Raw genomic sequence first — 25,701 nt, 5'->3', positions numbered from 1 at the left:
TTGCAGTACTTGACAAAAAAATTCAGAAACTAAGATTTCATAGGGCCTGGTAGAGAAGACTTTCCATGAAGAAATGAGTGTATATGAACTATAGTGATGCAGCCACATCAATGTTTATAGCAGCACAATTCACAATAGCTAAACTATGGAACCAACCTAGGTGACTTTCAACAGATGAATGGATGAAGAAAATGTGGTACATATACATAATGGAATATTACTCAGCCTTAAAGAAGAATGAAATTGGGGCTGGGGATGTGGCTCAAGCGGTAGCGCGCTCGCCTGGCATGCATGCGGCCCGGGTTTGATCCTCAGCACCACATACAAACAAAGATGTTGTGTCCGCCGATAACTAAAAAATAAATAATAAAAAATTCTCTCTCTCTCTCTCTCTCTCTCTCTCTCTCTCTCTCTTTAAAAAAAAAAAAAAGAAGAAGAAGAATGAAATTATGGCATTTGCCAGTAAATGAGTGGAGCTGGAGAATATCATGCTAAGCAAAATAAGCCAATCCCAAAAAACCAAAGGTCGAATGTTTTCTCTGATATGCAGATGCAAAATTACAATGGGGGTGACTAGGGAAGAATTGAGGTACTTTGGGTTAGACAGAGGGGAGTAAAGGGAGGGGAGAGGGTACGGGGGTAGGAAAGATAATAGAGTGAATTGGACATTATTACCCTATGTGCATATGTGATTACACAACCAGTGTAACTCTATACCATGTACAGAAGAATGAGAAGTTATACTCCATTTATGTGTCAAAATGCATTCTACTATCATGTTTAAATAATTAGAACAAATACAAAATGAGTACTTATGAAACACTTCCTTCCTACAACTTTATCATATTTAATGGCTAATATAATAACTGAAATATTTTACTGCAAAACTTCTCTATTTTTCACTCAGTTCAGGATAAGAATATTTGGAGTCAATTATCTGGGACCTCATTCAGTAGATGAGAACAGCAAGGATTAAGAGTAAATCCCAGGCTGGGGTTGTGGCTCAGTGGTAGAGTGCTTGCCTAGCATTTGTAAGGCACTGGGTTTCATTCTCAGCACTGCATATAAATAAATTAATAAAATAAAGGTTCATCAACATTTAAAAAAATATTAAAAACAGAGGAGTCAATCTGGAGGATTTTATAGGGTATCATTGGTATTTAGAACATTATTATCTTTGATTGTGAGCTTGAATTATTATTCTGAATACTAATAATATTGCCTTGCCAAGGTTCATTTGAGTTGCATTCTTGCCCAAGAGTCCATGGGTTCTCTTTGATTGAATATATTATCAATAAGGAAGTACTTTGTTTTGCCTTATACTCAGTACAGTGTACCATGATGTATCAGCCAGCCAATATATAGAGGTTATATAAAGTTGGGTTAAAATTTTTGTGGGACTTAAGATAGTGTTGTTAGAAAGCAAAACATTGACTTTAAAAAAAAATTACCAAAATAAAAATACTATAAAAATTTCCAGTGTAGCTGCATTTAACCATACAGTTCAGTGACATTTAATACATTTACATTGTTGTGCAACACTACCAACTTCTATTTTCAGGACTTTTTCATCATCCCAAACTAAAACTCTATCCACTAAATTCTAATGCTCCATTGTTTTCTTCCCCTACCCCCTGGTAACACCATTCGACTCTCTGTCTCTCTGAATTTAACTATTCTCAATACTTCTTATAAGTGGACCCGTACGATATTCATCCTCTTGAGACTGGCTTATTTTACTCATCACATCCTTAAGGTTCATCTATATTGTAGCATATTGTCAGAATTTCCTAACTTTTTTAAGGCTGAATAATATTCTGTTATATATAATATAAATACCTTATTTTGCTTATCCATTCATCTATTGATGGACACTTAGGTTATTTTTGGCTATGGTGAATAATGCTGTTATAAATACAGGTATACAGAATGTCTGTCTGAGTCCTTGCATTCTACTTCATATATTTTGAGAGTGTGCACGTTAAAGTATTGCAGGCCAGTGGAGTGAAATCCTGAGACACTTAGGGAAGAGATGGATGCAGAGCTCATAGGATTTTTCCCTTGGCCACTTTTATATGCAAGGGACTGATTGGTGGAATTCTGAACAAATGATGGTTTTTGTGATAGCAAAGTAAGTATTGGCCCTAGATAGCTAACTCACCCTTTCCCAACCAAAAAAAAAAAAATTAATTGAAGTTTAAGTGGAAACAGTACAATTTCACAGACCTCAGTAGAAGAAGTCAACCTCAGTGTGTTGCCTTTAATGTGATTTAGCACCAACCTTTCTTTCTTTATTTGGTACCAGGGATTGAACCCAGGGGCGCCTAACCCACTGAGCCACATACTCAACCCTTTTTTATATTTTATTTAAAGACAGAGGCTGATTACATTGCTTAGGGCCTTGCTAAGTTGCTGAGTCTGACTTTGAACTCGCCATCCTCTTGCCTCTACTCCCCAAGTTGTTAGACTCTTATTTAACCTTTCTGAATTCTAGTTTGCTCATCTTTAAAATGGGAATGATAATATCTACTTCATCAGATAGTTAGAAGGTTCAGTGACAATAGTGTACTTCAAGTGCTTTATATAATGTCCAGCTCCCAGGAGGTACCTAATAAATGTTACCTTTCTTATCATTTGTAACCGTATTTCTTACTTTGAAGAGATGAATGCACTTTAAAGCAGGTGATTTTTTTTTTGTAGTTGTAGATGGACAGCATGCCATTATTTAATTTGTTTCATTTTTATGTGGTGCTAAGGATCAAACCCAGTGCCTCACACATGCTAGGTATAATCTCTCTGTGCCTGTGAGTTTATGGAGCCCTAAAGCAGGTGATTTTAAGTGTCTCTCTTTAAACTAGGCAGTAGAAGGCAGTAGAAAGGAAGAAGGTTTGAGATATTCTTTGTGGACTTCTGGAAGTTATTAATCCTGGTTGTTGCTCTGGGAGGAAATAATGCATTCCTATAGGATTGATCTGTCTGGCATTGGTATTTGGAGGCAGTCCATTCCCGAGGTTATGGAATATGGGGTCTATGGACATTGTCTCTTAGAGCTTGGATGATCTTATCCATAATGAGATTCAATAAGCTCATTCTTATCCTAAAGAATGTTTTTCATAAGTTATGCCGTTCTTTTTTGAGGAGTTATCACCCATTGCTCACCCATTGAACCAAATTGTTTACCCAGTATTGAGTTCCTGTAGCATAAAGTCCTCCTTTGAAAAGTGTCAGGCCTTTGGTGGAGAAGAGGTTTCACCCCCTTAGCTACTGCTTCCTTTGATTTATTTATTTTATGCATTTTGGAGATTGAACCCAGAGCCTTGTGCTTGCTAGGCAAGTCCTACCACTGAGCTATATCCCTAGCCTCCTGATTTTTTAAAAAAACTATTACTTAATAGTGAGAAACATGATAAACAAAGGGTTAAAGAGAGAGAATGAAAGTACATCTTGTACCTCATATTCTCATAATGGCTACAACATGTACTGTACTTGATAGCAAATTCTTACAGACATTTGACTAACAATACTATGTTTATACAACTAACACCTTATCTTTTATAGTTATCTTAACTCTTGCCTCCGTGTACTGCTACTTTTGTGATTATCCTTGGAACAGTTTGGCTGGTCATGTGCCCACATGGCATTAAGTGGACAAACTGATCAAGGGCAGTTTTATAAAAATGTGTCTGTGTGGAGGAGGGTGAGCCAGGAGCAAGCCAGCATGAGTTTTGTGTTGCTTGTGTGTTGGCACCACTGAGAGCCTGAGTGTCCGTTCTCTGCTGTCCTTGAAACTGACCCTGACACGAGGGCATATTCTTCTTTGACCTGCTGTCTAAGCCTTGTGCAAAGCTCTGTATAATAGCTTATGAATAAACCTGGTTAGGAATTGCTGAAATGCATTTTGTTTTTCTTTTGTTTCTGATTTTGCATAAAAAAGAGGGAATCAGACTCCCTGTAAAGCCCATATCCAATCACATTCTGGGTGCATCATATAATTTTGAAGATGGCAACCCTGAGTTTGCAAATTAAGACTAGTTTTAGTTGGTAATTATGTGCTTAAACAAAAGATAGACAAAGAAGGGGAAAGAGATGTGTGAGAGGGGAGATGTACAGATGAAGATAAGATGTACAGATGAAGATAAGATGAAGATAAGAATGAGAGGGCCTGCTGAAGTGGCTCCTGCTGAGCTAAGCTACTAGGTGTCCTCCAGTGTTGACAGTAGTAGGAAGGTAATAAACACCTGTGCTTTAATAAGCAGAAAAGAGGAACCAAGAACATGATAATAACCTGAAGCACACCATTTATAATAAGCTGTTTTTGCCCCTTTAATATTCAACTTGATCTGGTACCCTTGTTTATTTATTCTTTTTTAAAAATATTTTTTAGTTTTTTTTTTTTTTAGGTGGATACAATATCTTTATTTATTTTTATGTGGTGCTGAGGATCGAACTCAGTGCCTCATGCATGCCAGGCGAGCGTGCTACCACTTGAGCCATATCCCCAATGTGTTTATTTATTCTTAATGGAAAGGGTAGAGAGAATACTATAAATAAGAAGCCAATTTTTAATCCCAGCTTAGTCACTAGCAAGGATGAGGTGGAGTGTAATGAGGTATAGGGTTTTCTTATCCAAAAATGAGGAAATTGGATTGAATGACCTCTAAGGTCTAATTCTAAAAATCCATACTCAGCTGTCAGAGCTTCACAGAATTAGAACTTCTGTTGTATCATCAGGTCAGAGTGGGAAGAGAGAGAGAGAGAGAAGGAGGGAGGGAGGGAGGGAATATGTATAGTAGCATATAGGATACTGAACAGTTGATATGATCATGAGTGTGAATGAGGGAGAAAATGAAAGAGAAAAGCACTGTTTTGTAGAATATTTGGGGGGCATTCTCTCTTGAAGATAATTTTTTTTTTTGTGGTGTGTGTGTGTGTGTGTTTGTGTGTGATTTTAGCTTCCTGTTGAAATCCCTCTAGAGCATTACTATTTCCAGGTGGCTTTTAGGGGTAGTGGTGTCTGGCCTGAGTTATCAGGTACAGAACACAGGTCCCACAGTATTGACTCTTAGAGGATCACAATGCTGGATCCTTCTCAAGACTCTTTGACTCTGCTGATGTCTCTGGCCATTGGGACACAGGTTGCCACTTGACCTGTGCCAAAATTGCTCTCTTCTCCTCCTCATATTTATCACTTTGTCATCCCTGACTCTGAATCCCAGAGATCAAGACTAGCAGTAGGCAAGCAGAGGAGTAATAAATCATTACTTCCGCTTCCTTTTCTCCAGGTTTCCTGCCCCTTAATTACCACATATCTACTGCTGAGCCTGCATCTTTGTTCTGTGTGTGTGCTGAGGACAAAAGCCATGTGTGCTACCCAGCCCTTTCTCTGTGCCTGTGAGTTTATGGAGTCTGATTCAGAGAGTTTGTCAGAACATTGGGTTAAGGGGGTGAAGTAGGTAGCCCCTAACTCACTCAGCAAGGTGATCTTCATCAGGAGAGACATTTGAGCTAGGGATAGTCATTTTTATGTGGATTATTAACTAACTATCTTCATTTTCCTGCTCCAGGCTAAGCAAGCTATATGTGAACCAGAATGGATTCCTATGGAGCCTTTTTTTCCTCCTTTCTTTCTTTTTTGCAGTTCATCCAACAGATCACTTGTTAACAGATACCATAAAAATGCCAACTGGGGCTGTAGCTCAGTGTCAAGAGTGCCTGCCTAGCATTCTTGAGGCCTTGGGTTCAATCCCCAGGACTGAAAAGAAAAAAAAAAAAAAAAAAAAAAAAAGGCAGCTGTCTGTCATTTGCCTGATCATAAAATCATAGAGAACTTAAATCAGGGCAGGGGTAGAAAGTTCATAAAGGAGGATGCCTGCCTCCTTCAATTCTAGCATGTCCTATTTCATTTGAGGGGAAAATTTAGGCTTTAGAAACAGAAGGTAGGTACAACCAGACTCTTGTACTTTCCTTGCCTGATATATATATATATTTTCTCTCCTTTGTTTTGAGTACTGGGGATTGAACTCAGGGCCTTGCATATGTTAGACAATCACTGTATCTCTGAGCTGTATCCCCAGCCCTTTGTTTTAAAATTTTATATTGAGACAGTGTTTTGCTAAGTTGTCCAGGCTGCCTCAATTTTGTGATCTTCCTGCCTTAGCCTCCTGAGTAGCTAGGATTACAGGCATGTGCCATCATAACTGGCCAGCCCGCTGTTTGTTTATTATACCTGTGCTGTTAGATAACTAGGGGAGAGAATTGTTGTATGATGGGCAGCAATGTCTATGGAGTCTTACTCCTACTGATCCTTCCCTGCTGTTCCAAATCAAAGCACACATCTCTAAGAGTAGTTAACTTAAAACAAAGCTCAGGCAGCATGGGAGAATGGAATTTTTTTTTTTTTTTTTTTTTGCATCTGTGGAAGGAGGGAGGTATGAGGACAAGAAAATAGACCACAGAATGCTTGAAATTGCTGACCCCCTTCTGAATAGTTTCCTATCAAGAAGGGGAATATGTACAGGAGCATTAGTCAAGATAGGTTCAGAAGCAGGATTCATTCCATGGACAGATGTCCTAGGTGAATGAGTATAAGGCAACTGAGAATTTGCTTTATGTTTAGCACTTGTTTGCAAAAATGTCTTTAAAACTGTACTGTTAACCTAGGGACTTGAAGTCACTTTCTTTACTGAGATTACTCAGTTTTAGCAATCCCTTCCCCTCTCTAAGGGTTGCAAGGCAGAGGAAATATTTTCAGTCAATATTTTTACTGTCAAGAGAGACAGAGCAAGCTTCACTTCTATTTGAATAGCTTAACACTTAAGTACTTTTTTTTCCTTTCATTAGCTACCTTACCACTTAGAGTGGAAGTTCTAAGTATTGCTGCCATATATGGTGACCAGTTAGAATGGATAGCAATGATGTTTGAAACAGATAATATGACTAAAGCTTTTTAACATTAGATGCTTAGCAGCTTGAGGTGGAAGAGGACCCTCATTTTTACCTGTAAATTGAGGAAATTTGATGAGGAAATCACTGTGTGGGAGTAAATTTGGAACACTGAGATGTCAGTTTTATAGTCAGATTTCTGAGCTTAATTGCTACTTAAGAAATGGTGAAACGAAGTAGGTTTTTTAAAACTTTATATGAGCAGATAAGCAGATGTGTGCCTGGGGAGGTTAGTGCTTACCTTACATATACCAACCTTATCTATTTTTTGGTTGTTGCTAGGGATTAAGCCTCAGGCTTTGCATATGCTAGTCAAACAGTCTTTTGCTTAGCTATACCCCCAGTCCTTAATCTGCTCTTTAAAAGACTTGAGATAATAGACCCCCAAATCATAAGCAACAAAAGCATAATGGACAGATGGAATTATGTTAAACTAAGAAGGAAATGATCAGTTGATTAATAGATAGCCTACAAAATGGGAGAAAATATTTGCAAACTATTCATTTGACAAGGATTGATATTCAGAATTGGTAAGGAACTAACAACAAAATGAAACAAACAAAAACCTTAATAACAACAAAGTAATTCAGTTAAAAAATGCACGGGGACTAAGGGTGTAATTTAGTGGTAGAACATGAATACACCAGGCCCTGGGTTCATTTCCTAGCAGCAAAAAACAAACAAAAAAACAAAGGGCAAATGATTTGAATAGACATTTCACAAAAGAAGAAATACAAATGATCAACAAATATATGAAAAATGCGCAGTTACATTAGCCATCAGAGAAATGCAAATCAAAAATCACAATGAGATATCTCATTCCAATGAGAATAACTTCTATCAAAAGGAAAAAAAATAACAAATGGTGGGGGGATGTGGACAAGAGGGGTGGGATAATGTAAATTAGTATACACTGTGGGGTAATGTAAATTAGTATAGCTATTATGGAGGATCATATGAGAGTTCCTCAAAAAACTGAAAATAGGGGTTGGGGCTGTGGCTCTGTGGCAGAGCGCTTGCCTAGCATGTGTGAGGCACTGGGTTCAATCCTCAGCACCCCCTAAAAAATAAACGAAGGCATTCTGTCCATTTACAACTACAAAAAAAAAAAAAACCACAACTGAAAATAGATCTACCAACTGTCTTACTTCTGGGTATATGTCCAATGGAAATTAAATTGTCATTATCAAAAAGATAACCTGTAGCCAGGTGCAGTGGCACATGCCTGTAATCCCAGCAGTTTGGGAGGCTGAGACAGGAGAATTGTGAGTTCAAAGCCAGCCTCAGCAATGGTGAGGCGCTAAGCAACTCAGTGAGACCCTATCTCTAAACAAAATACAAATTAGGGCTGGGGATGTGGCTCAGGGGTTGAGTGCCCCTGAGTTTAATCCCTGGCACCAAAAAACCCCAAAGTACTCTCATGTTATTACAGCATTATTCACAGTAGTCAAGATATGGACTCAACCTAAGTGCCCATTACCAGTTGAATGGATTTTTTAAATGTGTTATATATACACAATGGACTTATTGTTAAGCCTTAAAAAGAATGAAGTCCTGTCATTTGCAGCAAAATGGATGGAACTGGAGGACAGTTGAGTGAAATAAGCCAGGCACAGAAAGACAAATACTACATCTTCTCTCGGATATACAAAAGTTTTAAAAAGTCAATCCAAATGTGGAGTAGCAGTTACTAGAAGTTGAGAAGTGGATGTGGGAGAGACAGAGGGTCATTGTATAAAGAGTACCAAAGACAGATGGAAGGAATAAGTTCCAGTGTTCGGTGGCACAATGGAGTGATTAAAATAACTTATTAAGTATTAGAAGAAAGGAACTCTAAAGCTTCAAAGAAATAAATAATAAGGAGCTAGAGATGCCGGTTACCCTGATTGGTACACACTGTCTTTGTGAGTTGAAATAGCACACTGTACCCCATAAATATATATAATTATTACTTGTTAATCAAAACAAAACACTGTGGTGGCTAAGGCTTACTCATGCTAACAACAGGGACATCTATAGATCTACTGTGCTTTCATTTAACTTTATTGATCATGGTTTGCATAGTTTGTTGATATCTTTTTTTTTTCCCCCCCTTAAAGCCTTGATAAATTTGCTGAAGTTCCTTATGTCAAATGAAACTGTACTTTTGGCCAAACACAACATTTTTACATTAGCCCTTATGGTGAGTAATACAAAATTTCTTTTTTGAAAGCCATATTCTAAGTCAGAAATGGGCTGATTTTAAACAGGAGTTGATAGTCTGGGGACTGAGCTGTAGCGAGAATTTGGATATATTTTCCTTGTGGATCAGAATCTCTATAGACTAGTGTCCCTACTCTTACCTATGTATTTGACAAACATAGAACTCTTTTTTCCTTCATGAGAGTATATTGCCTGGCAGCTATGGGGGTAGGTCAGATTTCTGTGTATGAATAGTGAGCCTGATTCCAACTGAGAGACTTTCCTTCACTACTATAGTCTCTACATTGGTAAATAGCAAAGCATTTAAAGGTGTCCCAGCCAGATGAGTGTTTCTGTCATGGCTGTGCTGGGTTTCTGAGGGACATTACAAATGCCTGTTGGTTGGTTATTTTGGGTACAAGAATACCATTATGTCTTTTGACTATCTCTATTTGTTTATGGATATTCAACATTTATGGGGGAAAAGTCCTGATCTGTAGACTAAGCTAATTTCCATTGTAGAATTGTACCCACCATGGACAATTTCAAGCTATCTACATGACATTAGAGTCATTCAGAGTTGAGAAGATATGTACTGTAGCACACCATTATATGGTATTCTCACCACTCAGATTATAAGAGATGTAAATTAATCTCAAGATCATAGATCATAGTAAAAGAAAATAATTAGGAAGTGATAAGTTTATATTATTTATTCATTTTAATATAATTTATTTAATTATACATTTATATGAATGAATTCTTAATATAAATTGCTGTGTTTTACAACCAGTTTACACAGTCCCTGAAAATTTGACTGTTAGCTCTTGCAAGCCAGTAAGAGATGGCGATTTGCATACCACTGATAATACCTTTCTGATCTTCATAGCCTGATGCCTCTATATGGGCTATTGCTTCTTTTTTAGATTGTGAACTTATTTAATATGTTTATCACATATGGCGACACATTCCTACCAACCCCCAGCAGCTATGATGAACTTTACTATGAGATTATCCGCATGCACCAGAGCTTTGACAACCTCTACTCCATGGGTAAGCTATATTTTTCTGTTTTGTTTTGTTTTGTTTGCTCTGCTTTCTCCATCCCCTGTCTGTTTTTTGGTGAATAAAAGGGAAATATTATAAAAGATTGCACTCCAGTGGGTTGATGCCTTTGGTCAGCATAGAAGTACAGTGTTTCCTCTTCTTAGGCAATAGGAAACTACATGTGGGCCATTTTGCCTTTAGGAACTCAGATTTCATCTCAGTGCAAAGCTGGTTATCAGCATTTTGTTGATGTTTATGAAAGGGAGAATAAAGAGGGTCTTGGATTCAGCAAATGCAGGTGAAATTGGGGTTAAAGAGTGGGTGGGATTTGATACCAGCAAATAGAAGAGCTTGGATTCCAAAGGAATATTGTATATTGCAAGCCAGTAAGAGATGGCGATTTGCATACCACTGATAATACCTTTGAGAAAGTACAGAGTTTTAAGGAATCTTACTGTACCTTTGTATTTTTATTTTTAGTATTACTTAAAGAAGGAGTGGGCATTGGATAAATATCATTTTTTTTGGTAAAGCTTTTAGTAATTGGCTCGCTAAAAATTTACAGCCACAGTGAGTATAAGGTAATGTATCTGCAAATTTGGGAAAAAGGCCTAATGAATCCTAACTGGAGTTTGAAAGGTAAGGAAAGATATTTGTAGACTGTACAAAAACAGAAAGCCACTCAGTAAAACTATCTTATTTTAAAAATCCTGACACTAGCTTTATTGATGTATAACATATATAATAAATGTTGCACATTTAAAATATACGTATTTTGATAAATTTTGATATATGTGAAATTATCATAGTGATTGAGATAATGAACATATTCATTATGTTCATTATTTCATTTATTATTTTATTCATTATGTTCATTCATTGCCTTCCTTGTGTCCTTGCTTCCTTGTGTCCCTTCTCTAATGTTCCTTTCTCCACCAGTACCTGCTGTGTCCCATCCCTTGGCAGCCATGGATCTCTTTTCTGTCACTATGTATTAGTTTGCTTCATCCCTCATGATGAGAATATTTGTAAAAACTCCAGCCTTGGAACTTCTATATAATGAGAAAAGTAGAGAGGATTTAGAACAAGTACCAAGAGAAAGAATAGAAGCAAAGAGTGGAAAAGATGAGTTGTCTTGAGAGGATTTTTTTCTATAATAGACTTTAGCTTTTAGAGGAGTAGTAGAGGAATTTTTTTTTTTTTTTTTTTTTTTTTTAGTGGTGTGGAGGATTGGACCCAGGGCCTTGTGCATGCAAGGCAAGCATTCTACCAACTGAGCTATGTCCCCAGCCTATAGAGAACTTTTAAGAGAGCCATGTATACCTTTGCTCTGGTGTCTTAGACAATGAGAGTAGAACCTTCTATTAGTAGGTTGGTTTCAACTTCAAGTGTCAGAAAATTCTGATTTAAACTATCTCAAACAATAGGAGAATTATTATACCTTATAATAACTCTAAGGAACAAAAATTATCATACCTGTAAGAATTCTTGAATGGTGGGTGGGCACAGTGGCGCATGCCTGCCAGCAATTCAGGAGGCTGAGGTAAGAAGATCACAAGTTCAAAGCCAGCCTTAGCAACTTAGTGAGGCCCTAAGCAACTTAGTGAGACCCTGTCTCAAAATAAAAAATAAAAGGGCTGGGTATGTGGCTCAGTGGTTAAGCACCCCTGGGTTCAATCTCCAGTACCAAAAAAAGAAAGAAAGAATTCTAGAATGGTATGATCAGTTGCTCAGCAATGTCTGCAAGAACCCAGGTTTTTCTGTTTCTCTGCTCTCTCATTCTCAAAGTAAGAGCTTTAGCATCAGGTCAGCTCCCCTCAAAACAGCAAGTTCTGGTTGTAATGTCAAGATACATCTCTTTTTTTGGGAGATAGGAAGTCATCTTTGAGAACCTTTCAACTGACTTCTCATTGGCCAGATGTGCTCAGTGTACTTGTTGTGGTTTGTATCTGCTTGGCTTTACCAAAATCCTTGTTTTCTGAAAATGTAGAATTTTCTAAGGTTGAAGAACTGCTTCAGAGGCTTTGGCATTCATCTGTAGATGAATAAAAATGTCTTTCAGTGAGGAAAGGAAGGGTGAGTTTGGAAGAAATATTTTTTGAAAGCCTCACATACCTGCCCAACTTGGCCATTTTTCCAGTCAAATGGGATAAGCCCTTGTGTAGCTTCAGCAACAAGATAGAGACGATATCTATGAATTCCCACATTTACCAATGGAATGAAAATTTAATTAGGAAGCACAAATAGCAAAGTAAAACTTTTCATTAACCGCTGGGTGCAGTGATGTACATCTGTAATCAAAGCTACTCAGGAGGCAGGAAATGGCAAGTTTGAGGCTAGCCTAGGCAACTTAGAGATCTTGTTTCAAAATAAAAAAATAGCCGAACATGGCAGTGCATGCCTGTAGTCCCAGCAGTTTGGGAGGCTGAGAGAGGAGGATCTCGAATTCAAAGCTAGCCTCAGCAACTTAGTGAGGTCCTAAGCAACTCAGTGAGATCCTGTCTCTAAATAAAGTACAAAATAGGGATGGGGATGTGGCTCAGTGGATGTGGCCCCTGAGTTCAATCCCTGACACCCCAAAAAATAAAATAAAAAAGGGTTAAGGATGTAGTTCAGTGGTAGGGTGCCCCAGGGTTTTATCCCCAGCACTGGGGGAAAAACATTACTAATTGAAGTACCATTGATATTTTGTTATCAGTGCTCCCCATTTCATGTTAAAATGTGATAAAACTTGTGGTAGAAAAAAAGGTTTTTTAAGTTAAGTTTCTTGAAGCATAATTTATATAGACAATAAAATTCACTTTTTTATTTGTATCAATGATTGAACCTAGGGCACTTAACCACTCAGTCACGTCCCTAACCCTTATTCATATTTTATTTAGACACAGGGTCTCACTAAGCTGCTGAAGCTGACTTTGAACTCACAATCCTCCTGTCTCAGCCACCTGAGCCACTGGGATAAAATTCACCCTTTTTAACATACAGTTCTAAATTTTTACAAATGCATTTAGTAGTATAATTATCACTAAAATCAAATATAAGTGTTTCATCATTCCAAAAATTTCCATTGTGCTCTTATGAGGTCAACTCCTCTGCCCACTCTCAACCCCTAGCAACCACAAATCTGTTTTCTGTTGCTTGATTCTTCTCCTGTTTTGGGTTATAAACATTGTGGATTTTGTGATACGGATGCTGGATTTTATTGTTACTTTAATGTTGGGCATTGTTCTGGAATGTGTTTATGTGATGTGGAAACAGTTTGATTCTTTCAAGGTTTGTTTTTAAGGGTTGACAAGGGCAGGTCAAGAACAACTTTTAGTGTAGGATACCTTGACTCCGTTACTAGTGCAGTACCTGTTTGCAGAGTCTACCTGATTGATACTCCATATATTAGTAGGTCTTTTCACTCCTGCTGGTGGAGCCTGCCATGAGCTCCCCAATCCCTCCTTTCCCATGGTTTGTCCTCAGCCTTGGATAGTTTCCTTTTCCATATGTACACATTAGGGCTCAGCAAGAGACATAAGTATACTTGTCCACAGAACTCTAGAGCTTTCTGTCAAAATCCCTCCTTGCCAGCTCTTTGCCCCATACTTTCTAGATGCCTTGTCCTTTCCAAAGGCTGATCTCTGTCTTCAATTTGGCAATACTTCTGGTTTCTGTTTAGGTTCTCCTCCCTGTTACTTGGAAACTTCTCCATGTAATTAGTTAGGGTAATCATAGGGTGCATGTTTGTTTTCCATCTGTCAGGTATCACAGCTCCATCTTGCCTGTTTTCCAGTGTCTGATAACCATTGTTTCATATATTTTGCCCAGTGTTTTAAGGGAGGAGGGTAAATTGTGTCTTGTTATCTTATCATGGCTAGCAGAACACAGTTTACTGAGACCTTTTTTTTTGGGGGGGGGGTGTGTGTGTATATACCAAGGATTGAACTCAGGAGCACTCAACCACCTAGCCACATCCCTATCCCTATTTTGTATTTTATTAGAGACAGGATCTCACTGAATTGCTTAGGGCCTTGCTGTTGCTGAAACTGACTTTGAACTTGTAGTCCTCCTGTCTCAGCCTCCCAAGCTGCTGGGATTACAGGCATGCACCACCATGCCTGGCATTACTGAGATATTTTTGATAAAGGCACTTGCTTAATGTTCTTATGGTATTATTAAAAAAATTTTTTTTCAGTTGTAGATGGACACAATACCTTTATTTTACTTATTTATTTTTATGTGGTGGTGAGGATCGAAACTAGTGCCTCATGTGTGCTAGGCAAGCACTCTACCACTGAACTACAATCCCAGCCCACTATGGTATTATTTTATTGCAGACTACTGTAATAGGAAGGACTTCTACAGGAGCTGGCCTGAACCATATATTGCATCCTGTTTTGAACACTTATTTTTTTTCCATTTTTACAAAGAGGGATAATTACCAATACTAAAGATAGAACACAGGAAAAAATTTTAAATCTTTTAAACCTTTGATTCTAGTATTATTTTTTTAAATATTTTATTTTTTTTTTAGTTTTAGGTAGACACAATATCTTTATTTTACATTTATGTGGTGCTGAGGATCAAACCCAGTGCCTCGTGCATGCTAGGTGAGCACTCTACCACTGAGCCACAACCCCAGCCCCTGATTTTAGTACTATTATGTAATAATTTTCATGTTGTATATTGCTTCACATGCACACATAGTTTAATATAGTTGTAATCATAATATATTATTTTGTGGGTTTTTTTGATAGTGGGGATTGAATCCAGGGCCATTTTATCATTAAGCTATATCCCCCGTCCTTTTTATTTTTTATTTTGAGACAGGGTCTCAGCTGAGGCTGAGCTCCAATTTGCAGTCCTCCTGCCTTAGCCTCGTGAGTTGCTGGGATTATAGGTGTGTGCCATCATGCTGGCTTTATTTTTTAAATTTTGTGTTTTTAACTTAAATATTACTCTTTCTCTTCCCCCTTCCCTCCTCCCCCTTCTTTTTTTCCTCCTCCTCCCCTCCTTCTCTTGCCTCTTCTTCTTCCCTCTGCCTTTTCCTCCTCCTCTTTCTCTCTCTTCTTCCTCCTCCTCCTTCTTCTCTTCCTACTCCTTCTTCTCTTCCTACTCCTCCTCCTCCCCTCTACCTCCTCCTCCCCTCTACCTCCTCCTCCGTCTCCTGCTTCTTCTCCACCTTCTTCTTCTCCTCCTCCTTTTTTTTGTTGCTGTACCAGAGATTGCAATCATGCTAGCCAAGCCAATGCTTGACCCCACAACTCCCTTACTTATTTTTTAAATCTCTGTTTTAATGGCTACATAATATGTAATTTTTGCATAACATAATTTACTACACAAATGATTGCTTTGATACGAGGCATTTAAGGCATTTTGAAATAATTTTCTTTTTTACGTTTCGTAGAGAACATAGAAACCAATGGCATTTGGACGCGGTGGTGCATGCCTGTAATCCCAGTGACTCGGGAGGCTGAGGCAGGAGGATCTCGAGTTCAAAACTGAGGCAGGAGGATCTCGAGTTCAAAACTAGCCTTAGCTCCTTAGTGAGGAGCTAAGCAACTCAGTGAAACCTTGTCTCTAATAAAATACAAAATAGGGTTAGGGATCTGGCTCAATGGTAGAGTGCCCCTGAGTTCAATCCCTGATACTCTCCTCCCCCCCCAAAAAATCTAATGGCATTACTAAAAGAATTTCATGTTGAGGTCATATGGTTGCCTATCCACTAAGGAACAGAGCTGACAGGATATTTTGGAGAAATAATTTGTGGGCAAGTTAAACACCTCTTAAAATTTGAAGAGGGGGCAATTCAGTTCATATATGTTCATATAAGGTTATAGGTGTGTACTACAATTCCATATATGTTTAGGTCCCTATAATCAGAAAACTTATGATCTAGTAAAAAAAATCTAAGTAATCTTCACATTTGAGTTGAAAAAGACATGTCTGACCTGTTGAAGCAATTTGGTTCATTTCATGGATAAATTTACATATACAATAAGTGGAACCTGAATTCGGAATGGAGAACCCTAACTTGAAACTATCCCAATTTTTCTTGCAGTCAACCTTATAAATTAGAAAAGCAGCACTCTGATAAGGCTTCCATCTTGTCTTCTCTTTTATAAAATTACATGTATTTATAAAATGGAGGCATTGATAGAACAGATGCAGAACAGCCAGATGAGTTTTGTTAACTGATCACAGCCCCAGGCCTTCCCTCTGATAGAGCTATTGCTGCTATTCTTCTTGTTTGGGATCCTGGATCAGGAGCATATGGTGATGGTATTCCGTATGACATTCCTATGCAAACTGATCATACATTTCTTTCTTTCTCCTTTTTGATTGAACCCAGCAACACTTTAAAACCCTGAGTTACATTCCCAGTCCTTTTTATTTTTTACTTTGAGATAGGGTCTTGCTTAATTGCTGAGGCTGGCCTCAAATTTAATCCTCCTGCCTCAGCCTCCCAAGTTGAAGGGTTATAGGTGTCTACTACTTGATCACACATTTCTTAATGTTAGACCCTCTTTCTTTCCTTCCTTCCTTTGGAAAGTCTTAGGTAGATTTATTCATTCATTCATTTGGGAGGCAGTCTATTGAAATCAACAATATCTAAAACTTTCAGAGCTCTATGGCAGTCACTAATCTAAGAACTTTATAGGTATTAGCTCACTTAATTCTTCATATGTATATGTGTATATATATGAACATATATGTGTGTGTGTGTATAATATATATATATATGTATATATATATATGTATATATATATATATATATAGAGTCAGTGGACCTTTATTTTTTATTTATTTATATGTGGTGCTGAGAATCGAATCCAGTGCCTTACTCATGCTAGGCAAGTACTCTACCACTGAGCTACAACCTCAGCCCCAGAGATCATGCTTTTTAACTACTAATTTCTCTACATAAACACTGGTTCTAGAGTAATTCCTTCTAGGTTCAAATTCTACCTCTATCACTTGCAATTTGTGTGAAGGATCTCAATTACTTGTTTCCTGTGAATCTCAGTTTCCTTATCTGTTTGTCATATTGCATACAATCTAACTTTGTCCAGTGTCTGGCATGTAGTAAATTCTGTATATATTTACTTCTTTTTAGTGAGTCATTCATTAAAATATATAATTGAAGTGCCTAGCAAGTGCTTGTTGTTTTAAAAGGAGCACTTGAGCTGTTTTGTCTTTTTTCTAAGTTGCTTACTTCAATATGTGACTCTGAAGAGCATAGCTGGCATAGGATGTGTTTAGTTTTGTATTTCTGTTATTTTTTTCTCCCATGGGTGAGTTTGGGAAAGAGAGAGTTTAATCAGGTAAGGAAGAATCTTCCTGTTGATTAATTTTACGGGTCACACAATTAAGTCAGACTTGCAAAAATAAATTATTCCTTGATTGAAACATGACTACCCTCTATCAGGAAAATTTATTTTCCCTGTTTGAGGGTATGCCTTTAGGTTTGAAAAGATATACCTGGAGCTGGAGGGAACACCAACTTAGCCAGTTCCACTAAATTAGCCCACGCCACTAGAGAAATGACAAGTATGGAAGCCAGTTTACCCTCAAATTATCACTCCAGACTATATTTTAAAAGAAAATAAAAACTAAGTTTTGGAGCTGGGTGCAGTGGCATATGTCTGTTATCCCAGAGAACTGAGAGATGGAGGCAGAGGATCACAAGTTTGAGGCTACCCTCAGAAATTTAGTGAGACCCTCAGCAACTTAGTGAGACCCCTGTTTCAAAATAAAAAATAAAGTTTTGGGGATGTAGTTCAGAGTTTCAGAGTTAAAGTTCTCCTGAGTTCAATCCCCAGTTAACCCCATTCCCCCCCACACCCCACCAAAAAAAAAAAAAAAAAAAACCCAAAACTACTGGAACCCTGTTATTAGGGAGTGGCAGATGGAGTGCAACCCAAGACAGATTGGCTAGAGTATTTTGATAGAAAATAAGAAGCTAGAGAAAAAAATTTCTAAAGAATATAGCTGAAAGGATTCTATAAGCTCTTATATTTTTCTCTAGGCTGGGGATGTTTGTAACAGAAGATTGGCACAGGCTTTGTTTGGTTATTCTATAATAGTGCTATTTTGAGATTTGTTTTCATTCCTCATATTTGTGTTTTATATCAGGGGTTTGACAGATCTGTGTTCTTTGCTTCTTTACAGTCCTGAGGCTTTCTACTAATGCAGGCCAATGGAAGGAAGCAGCTAGCAAGGTGACCCATGCATTGGTTAATATCAGGTAAGAAATGAAAATTTTTTTCTTTCAGAGTTCTTGACTCATCCTGAGGTTTATTGTACCTTTCTAAGTAGAATGCATTGAACACTACTGCTATTTTAAGCTCTGGTGTCTGTAGGAGTAGAAGAAATTGTCGTACTTGATCAAGAAAAGCAGGAGTACATGAGGTTTTCATTTGATCGTATTGAAACAGCTCGAAGTGCTGGCTGTTCTGTGAATTTTCTACCAAGAGATGGTTGCAAGCCCTTTTCAGGTATCTTAGCTGCCAAAGTATTTTCTGTGCATAAGTCATCTGAAAGTTTTTTTCTGAAGATTTCTTCTGCTGTTCTTTGTGACTTTAGTGGATGACTCATAGGAATCTAGAACTTTGACATTTTACTATATGTGCTTTTTCTATTTGTGGTAAAGAGAAGCAAATGGAGTCTGGACATAGGGCTAAGTGATTTTAGATTCCTTATGAAACAGCAAGGCAGTTACATGGTGCTGTATATGTTGGATGAAATTATGTCAGATGTGGTCATAGTCTTGAAGAAGCATTTCACTCACAAGAGTGAGCTGCCAATAAGTGGAGAGGAGAAAGTGCTTTTGCTATCATGAGACCTAAATCTGACTTTTCTTCCTTCTTCCCTTTGTGCCTATGATTTTCCATTTCTCAATAGTTATTAAATCATTTTTGCAAACAATTAAAAATATTAATGTTGAGTAAAAGAGGCAAATCCAACAGATGGGGAACTTGATTTAGCTCCAGATGTAAGCCTTTCCAGACATTCCCATAATAGTAATGCACATTTACAACTTGGTTATAGATTCTAATGTGTGACAGAGCTGGGATGTGATGTTTGTTTCTGTATATTTATTTTTCCTTTCTCTCTCTCTCTCTCTCTTTTTTTTTTTTTTTTTTTTAAGGTAAAATGTCCTGTCCCTGCAGTTATTTACTACAGTGCTAGGCACTTCTGAGAATAAAAGGAGAAGTGTAAAATTTGTGTGTGAGGAGGGCTGGGCTGAGGGAGCAGGGGGTGAGATGTGCTAACAAGATTGCAATGAAGGTTGTTCTCCTTACCTGTCCCCAGAGACAATTGTGCAGCAAACACAATTTTATAAATCTCACAAATAAATGCATATCTATATCTAGCAAATCATCTAGACACTGTGGTGAAGTCTTATGATAAATGTGAATTTCAGTAAGAATCAGGAACTATAAACTGTCTTCTTCCAAATATTTCTTTGTGACCCCAAGGGCAGTATGACAAATGTGGGTATTTGAAGGAAGCACAAAGTTCTGTGCTAGAGAATGAAGTGCATATGGTTATAATTTATGTTATGTATTTACATAGGCTTTCCTGGCAGCTTCTTTTCATTTGGGGCCTGTTTCCTTGATCACATTCCTCTATGCTTGCTTTATCTCTAGCTTTCCTTTCAGTGGTTTCTGGGTTGGCTGCTGTCCTTATTCTCTCCACCAACCCATCAAACAGCTTGATGGTTAAAGCTCCGGGTCTCTCCCTTTTTCTTTCCTTTTTTTTTTTTTTTTTGTTATTGAGGGTGGAGTAGGATACTGGGTATTAAACCCAGGGCGCTTTCCCACCAAAGTACATCTCCAGACGTTTTTATTTTGAGATAGGGTCTCACTGAGTTTCTGAGGCTAGTCTTGAACTTGTGATCCTCCTGCCTCAGCCTCCTGAGTAGCTAGAATTATAGGTGTGCATCACCACACCTGGCTACCCTCTCCTTTTTCTGAATAATGAAGATAAAATTAGGCTAAACCTTGGAAAAAAAATGCCCTAACCATGACCTCTTCCTTTGCTTTGCATCACTCTGTCAGGCCTCTATTTTTATTTTCATTCCTCAAACTTCTCTGATGAGCTTGCTGCAGAGAATAATCACATCATTTTCATTGTTGCTAATGAATTAGAATATATGCTTAAAGTAGCAAAAAAAAAAAAAAAAAAAAAAAAAAGACCTATCACTTTTCTCAAGAGATTACTGGAAAGATGTATTTGAATTTATCACACTGAGTCTAGATCATGGAAAATACTAAGCACAGAAGTTTACCTTTTTTTCTTTCTAACCTCTGTTTTTATCATTGCCAGACTTTGTTCTGCCCTTTCATATACTATCTTTTTAATCTTCAAACTCTATAGATTATGTCATATGTTTCTTTTTTTTAATATTTTTTTATAAGTTTTAGGTGGACACTATATCTTTATTTTACATTTATGTGGTGCTGAGTATCGAACCCAGTGCCTCGTGCATGCTAGGTGAGCACTCTACCACTGAGCCACAACTCCAGCCCTTGTCATATGTTTCTTAAAATATACTTTTTCCCACTGAGGAAACTGAGCCTATAGATCTTGAATTGTGGTAAAACAGATAATAGTAGGCCATCCAACTCTAAGCCTAGAGCTCTTTCTTCCATACCATAATACCTCCTTCTTTTAGAGTTACAGCAAAAGCTACTATGGAGGTAAATAGAGAACACATCATGAAAGAAGCATGGAAATTTAAATTAGAAAAACTAGAGTTTTAATTTTTGTCTTTACCATTCACTATATGACCTTGAACAAATTACTTAGTTTTAGTTTTTCTGGATCTTTTTTTTTTTTTTTTTTTTGTGGTCCTGGGATTGAACCCAGGGCCTTGTGTATGTGAGGCAAGCACTCTACCAACTGAGCTGTATCCCCAGCCATTCTGGACCTCTTTCTATCATCTGTAAAACAGGAGTGATGATGATATCAACTATTTCACAGGATAGGGGTAGTAAAAATTATATTATATATATTAAAGCTCTTATTGCTAGGTGCAGGGGCACATGCCCAGCAATTTAGGAGACCAAGGCAGAAAGATCATATGTTTGAGGGCAGCTTGGGCAACTTAATGAGACCCTGTCTCAAAATAAAATAAAAAGGGCCGGGGATGTAACCCAGTGGAGAGCACCTAGGTTTAGTCCCCACTACAATAAACAAAACAAAACCTCTTAGGAAACTATAAAATTTTGGTCATTTCACTTAGCACAGTGTCTTCAGGTTTCATCTGTCTTGTAGCATGTGTCAGAATTCCTTCCTTTTAAGGCCACATAATCTCCCATTTTGTATATGTGCCACATTTTGTTCATCAGTTTATCTGTTGGTGGACACTTTAGTTGTAGTTCCCCTTTCATTGTCTTTTTCCTTTTCCTTTTCTTTAGAGGAGTGGGTGAGTAGATACTTTGAATTGAACCCAGGGTTGCTCTACCACCGAACTACAACCCTAGCTAGTCTTTTTCTGCTTTTTATTTTGAGACAGGGTCTTGCTAAATTGCTGAGGCTGTCCTGGAACTTAAGATCCTCCTGCCTCAGCTTCCCAAATGCTTGGGATTACAGGTGTGTGCCACTGTGCCCAGCTCTACCTTTTCATTGTTGCACATAATGCCACTTTTGCTTCTTTTTGGCATCTACCCAGAATAAGAATTTGAGGGATCATATGATAGTCCTGTATTTGATCTTTTTGAGGAATCGCCACACTGTTACTGTTGGTGTTTTCTGGTGCTGAGGATTGAATCTGGGGCCTTGTGCATGCAAAGCACGAACTCTGCCAGCTGAGCTATATCTCCAGCTTGTTGTTGTTTTTGTAGTGCTGCTAGGTGAGCACTCTACCACTGGGAGTGCCGGGAATTAAAGCCAGGACCTTGAGCATGCTAGCCAAGTACTGTTATCACTGAGGCACATTCCCAACCCTACAGTGTTTTTTAGGTTTAGCATTTCAAGCATTCCTTAGAGTGTTTCCTAAGTACATTTTCATTTTTACGTTCCGTAAAAGTTAAGATATTAACCTTAAAAGATGTTGTGCTTTTCCTTGTAGGTGGACCTGAGAATAGTTCAGGGAGTTCTCTTAGCTGAGGGCAAAACAAATAGTATGCCTGAGCAGTCTCCAATACAGTGAGCCATGTTATGAGGGCTGCCTTATGCTCCTTTGCCTAGATCTTCTAAGGGCTTATGTTGTATATCCATGTCACTGTTAATTTTGGGTGAGTGAGAAAACAGGAGCCTCTGTCAGAAAATCTGACCTGTAAGTTTCCTAGGGATACTATGGGACATTTAACTATTGGTCACTAAGTTGGTTATCAAAGATAAAGGATGTAAAGGTTTGACAGGAAAATTATGATAGTGTGCTTAACTTGTTTCTGCTCTTCAATAAAGTTTATTTGTCTTAATCCCATAATTAGAAAGAATTTCTTAGGCAGAGTATCTTATAGTATGTTCATTGATAGCCATGGGAAGGGATTGAATTGCATCTGAAACTTAGACATTTAACAGCTGAGTGGCCTCCCAGACTGTTTTGCCGGTTGATGACAGCTTCATACTATGTTTTTGGGATTGCCTAGAATGTAGTGCATCTAATAACTATCTTCACATAGTGTCCCCAGCAGGTGAAGGGAAGCAGGAAGGCTGCAAACTGTTCTGTTCTTTGGAACTTAGATTGCAGTAGTGGAAATTAAAAGTGCTTCCACATGCTTGGAGGGTTTAAATTGCTCAAATGTCAGTCTCTTTGCTTTTCACTAGTTTTTCTGGCTTAGTCATGCCAGAAATTGTTAGTTATTAATTGTTAGTTATTTGTGTTTAAACACTTTCTCTCTCTTCCTGTTTGATCCTTCAGTGAGATTCTTAAAGTGCAACTGCTTAGAAACTGCTATTTTTATTGGAACACCTGATGTCACCAACAAACAGGGCCCTGTGTTTTTCCTTCCCTCCCTATAAGAGAGTTGTTTTGTTGCTTTGATATAAAATAAAATATAGTGCTCTACCTTTTTTTTTTTTTTTTTTTTTTTAAGATACTAGGGAGCACCCAGGGAGACACTCTCTCATTTTTTTGGACTTTTTATTTGTTTATTTATATGTGGTGCTGATGATCAAATTCAGTATCTCATACATGCTAGCCAAGTGCTCTACAACTGAGCTATAACCCTAGCCATAGGGACACTCTCTTTATCCTTAAGCTATGGCATTTGCCATGCCGTTCCCCCACACCCCCAATAGATTCCTAAGTTTTTGAGACTGGCCTGGAACTTGAGATCCTCCTGCCTTATCCTCCCAAATTGCTGGGATTACAGGCATGTGTCATGGGGCACGGCCTACTTTTTACCTTTAAAATTCCACTTTTGGAATTTTAGCTTCAGCTGCCTCTACATATCTAACAATTCACAAGGAAGAATACTTTGAGGGGGTCATGTGCAGGGCTGGAAGGAAGATGTTTGGGAAGTTTTGCTTGGAGATTTCTGTACTAAATGTTTCCTGCAGGCTATTCCAAGGAGGTCTTGTACTTTAGGAAGATGTTTGTTGATTATTTTTTTTAAATATTTTTTAGTTGTAGGTGGACACAATACCTTTATTTTATATATTTATTTTTTATGTGGGGCTGAGGATCAAACCCAGTGCCTCATAAATGTGAGTTAAACATTCTACCACAACCCCAGCCCATGTTTGTCGATTATTAATCTAATTAGTCAAAGAGGAAAGGAAGAATGTTATACTAAAATTTGACCTTTGTCTGACCAAACAACTTCAAGACAAGTAATTTGAGGCTCTTAATGAATATCTCTCCAAGTTAATATTTAAGTGCTTTTCATTTAATGAGCATTTTATTAGTATCAGTTTCAAAATCTGTTCTCTGCTCACAGAAAGAGTGGCTGAGTCTCTGCAAATAGGTGTTTCTCTTGATTTGTAATTTTCTTTTTTTCCTTCTTTCTTTCTCCCCCCCCGCCCCCACCTTTGTACTGGGGATTGAATACAAGGGTGCTTTACTCCCAAATTTTTTAATTTATTTTTAAAATTTTCAGACAGAGTCTCACTAAATTGCTGAGACCCTGAGGTTGGCCTCAAACTTGTGATATTCCTGCCTCACCTTCCCAACTTGTTGGCATTATAGGTATGCACCACCACACTTGGCTTCAGAATTACTTTTTAGATATTGTTGTAGTTAGTTACAAACCTGGGGGATGGAATGGAATGTGAATTTAGTGCATTTCTTTATTATAAGTTTCTTAATTGTTCATGTAGTGAGTTTGCCTCCTGTCTCCCTGGTTCACTGCAAAATATAGATATATATATAGTTTTAAAGGGACACAATATATTTATTCATTTTTATGTGGTGCTGAGGATCGAACCCAGTGCCTTACATATACAAAGCAGTGCTCTACCACTGAGCTATAGCCCCAGCCCCTGCATGATCTTTTTATTCAAATGATGAAGTGGTTTTAGCACCCTTCCTGCTGCTTATGTGCTTATTTAGTTGTTTTCCTTGACCATCAATCAATAAATAAATAGACTTTAACTGTATACTACTAAGAAATAAGAGTAGCTTTTAGCTGTCTCTAGATAAGGGTATTCATTTAATCACCTTTTGGAATAAGCTGTGTATAAAATTTTGAATGTCACAGAAAGTATGACTTCAGACAGTAATCACTGTTGATGACAGTAAAGTTAGAGTTGGGAAGAGAATGTGAGTTCTCAGCCAACTAAAATCTCTCTGGCTCTTCTTGCCCATGATCCTCTTTGGGCTACAATATTTGCCTCATAGCCACAGTTCTTTTATCAAAATGAATACCAGTGAGTTGAGAAGAAGAGTAGTTTGATACCCAGGCATTTCAATAGAAGGATGCAACTTAGTCTAGTGAGAAGTAAATATAAATTAATGTGATTAAGGATAGAAGCAAAGGCATTGAGTTGATGACTCTTAACTAGTGGCAAGTTTGTGAACATAACCTATTCTAGTTGTCTGCCCTATTGTGGTAGGTAGGCTCAGATTGTCACTCTAGTTAGAATTTATCAATAATGACCTTTTTTTCCCCCTTTTTTGTTAATCAGATCCTGCTGATCTTCCATTAGAGAGAATGAAAAGCATTATGTAGATTACAATAAAGCACCAAAATGAAGCTGCTCTAATCTTGTTTGCTCAGTGACTGGGAGCATTACTTACTATCCTAATAATGGCTCTTCCCTAATCTCTTAAGACTACAGATAGAAACAAAAAGCCAATGCTGAATCCCATGTGATTAATCATCTGATTTGCTTTAGCTTGGCTTATGCTACATCTTCAGGTTTTGCTTTAGATCATAGCTAGGCCTGGTGATTTGCTATGAAATAAAGAAGTCTTAGTTTAGGAGACACAGATATTTGTAATGAAATACTAAGATTTTTATTTGGGGACTGCTATGATTTTAGGTGACTTTAGCATATAAAACCCATCTTGAACTCATCCTGAAATTCCCTGGAAGTTTTTTACACTCTACGTACCTCTTCCCTTTACCATCTTAACTATTTTTAAGTGTA

At 37.8% G+C, this 25,701-nt stretch overlaps 1 protein-coding gene across 5 annotated transcripts in view; it reads left to right on the top strand.

Annotated features, from left to right (window-relative positions):
- The window catches only part of Armh3 (armadillo like helical domain containing 3), a 171,326-nt gene that overhangs the window by 78,756 nt on the left and 66,869 nt on the right, over positions 1 to 25,701 (top strand). For 4 of the 5 annotated variants that reach the window (XM_076835222.1, XM_076835220.1, XM_076835221.1 and 1 more), the window contains 3 exons: positions 9,042 to 9,124; positions 10,050 to 10,176; positions 18,328 to 18,403. In XM_076835222.1, coding sequence (XP_076691337.1) covers positions 9,042 to 9,124; positions 10,050 to 10,176; positions 18,328 to 18,403 — 286 coding nt within the window. The remainder of the gene's footprint in view (positions 1 to 9,041; positions 9,125 to 10,049; positions 10,177 to 18,327; positions 18,404 to 25,701) is intronic. The other variant, XM_076835224.1, reaches the window with a different exon arrangement.

The sequence above is a fragment of the Callospermophilus lateralis genome, chromosome 15 (assembly GCF_048772815.1).
Source record: "Callospermophilus lateralis isolate mCalLat2 chromosome 15, mCalLat2.hap1, whole genome shotgun sequence".
Taxonomy (NCBI): domain Eukaryota; kingdom Metazoa; phylum Chordata; class Mammalia; order Rodentia; family Sciuridae; genus Callospermophilus; species Callospermophilus lateralis.
This window is presented reverse-complemented; position numbering and strand designations above follow the sequence as displayed.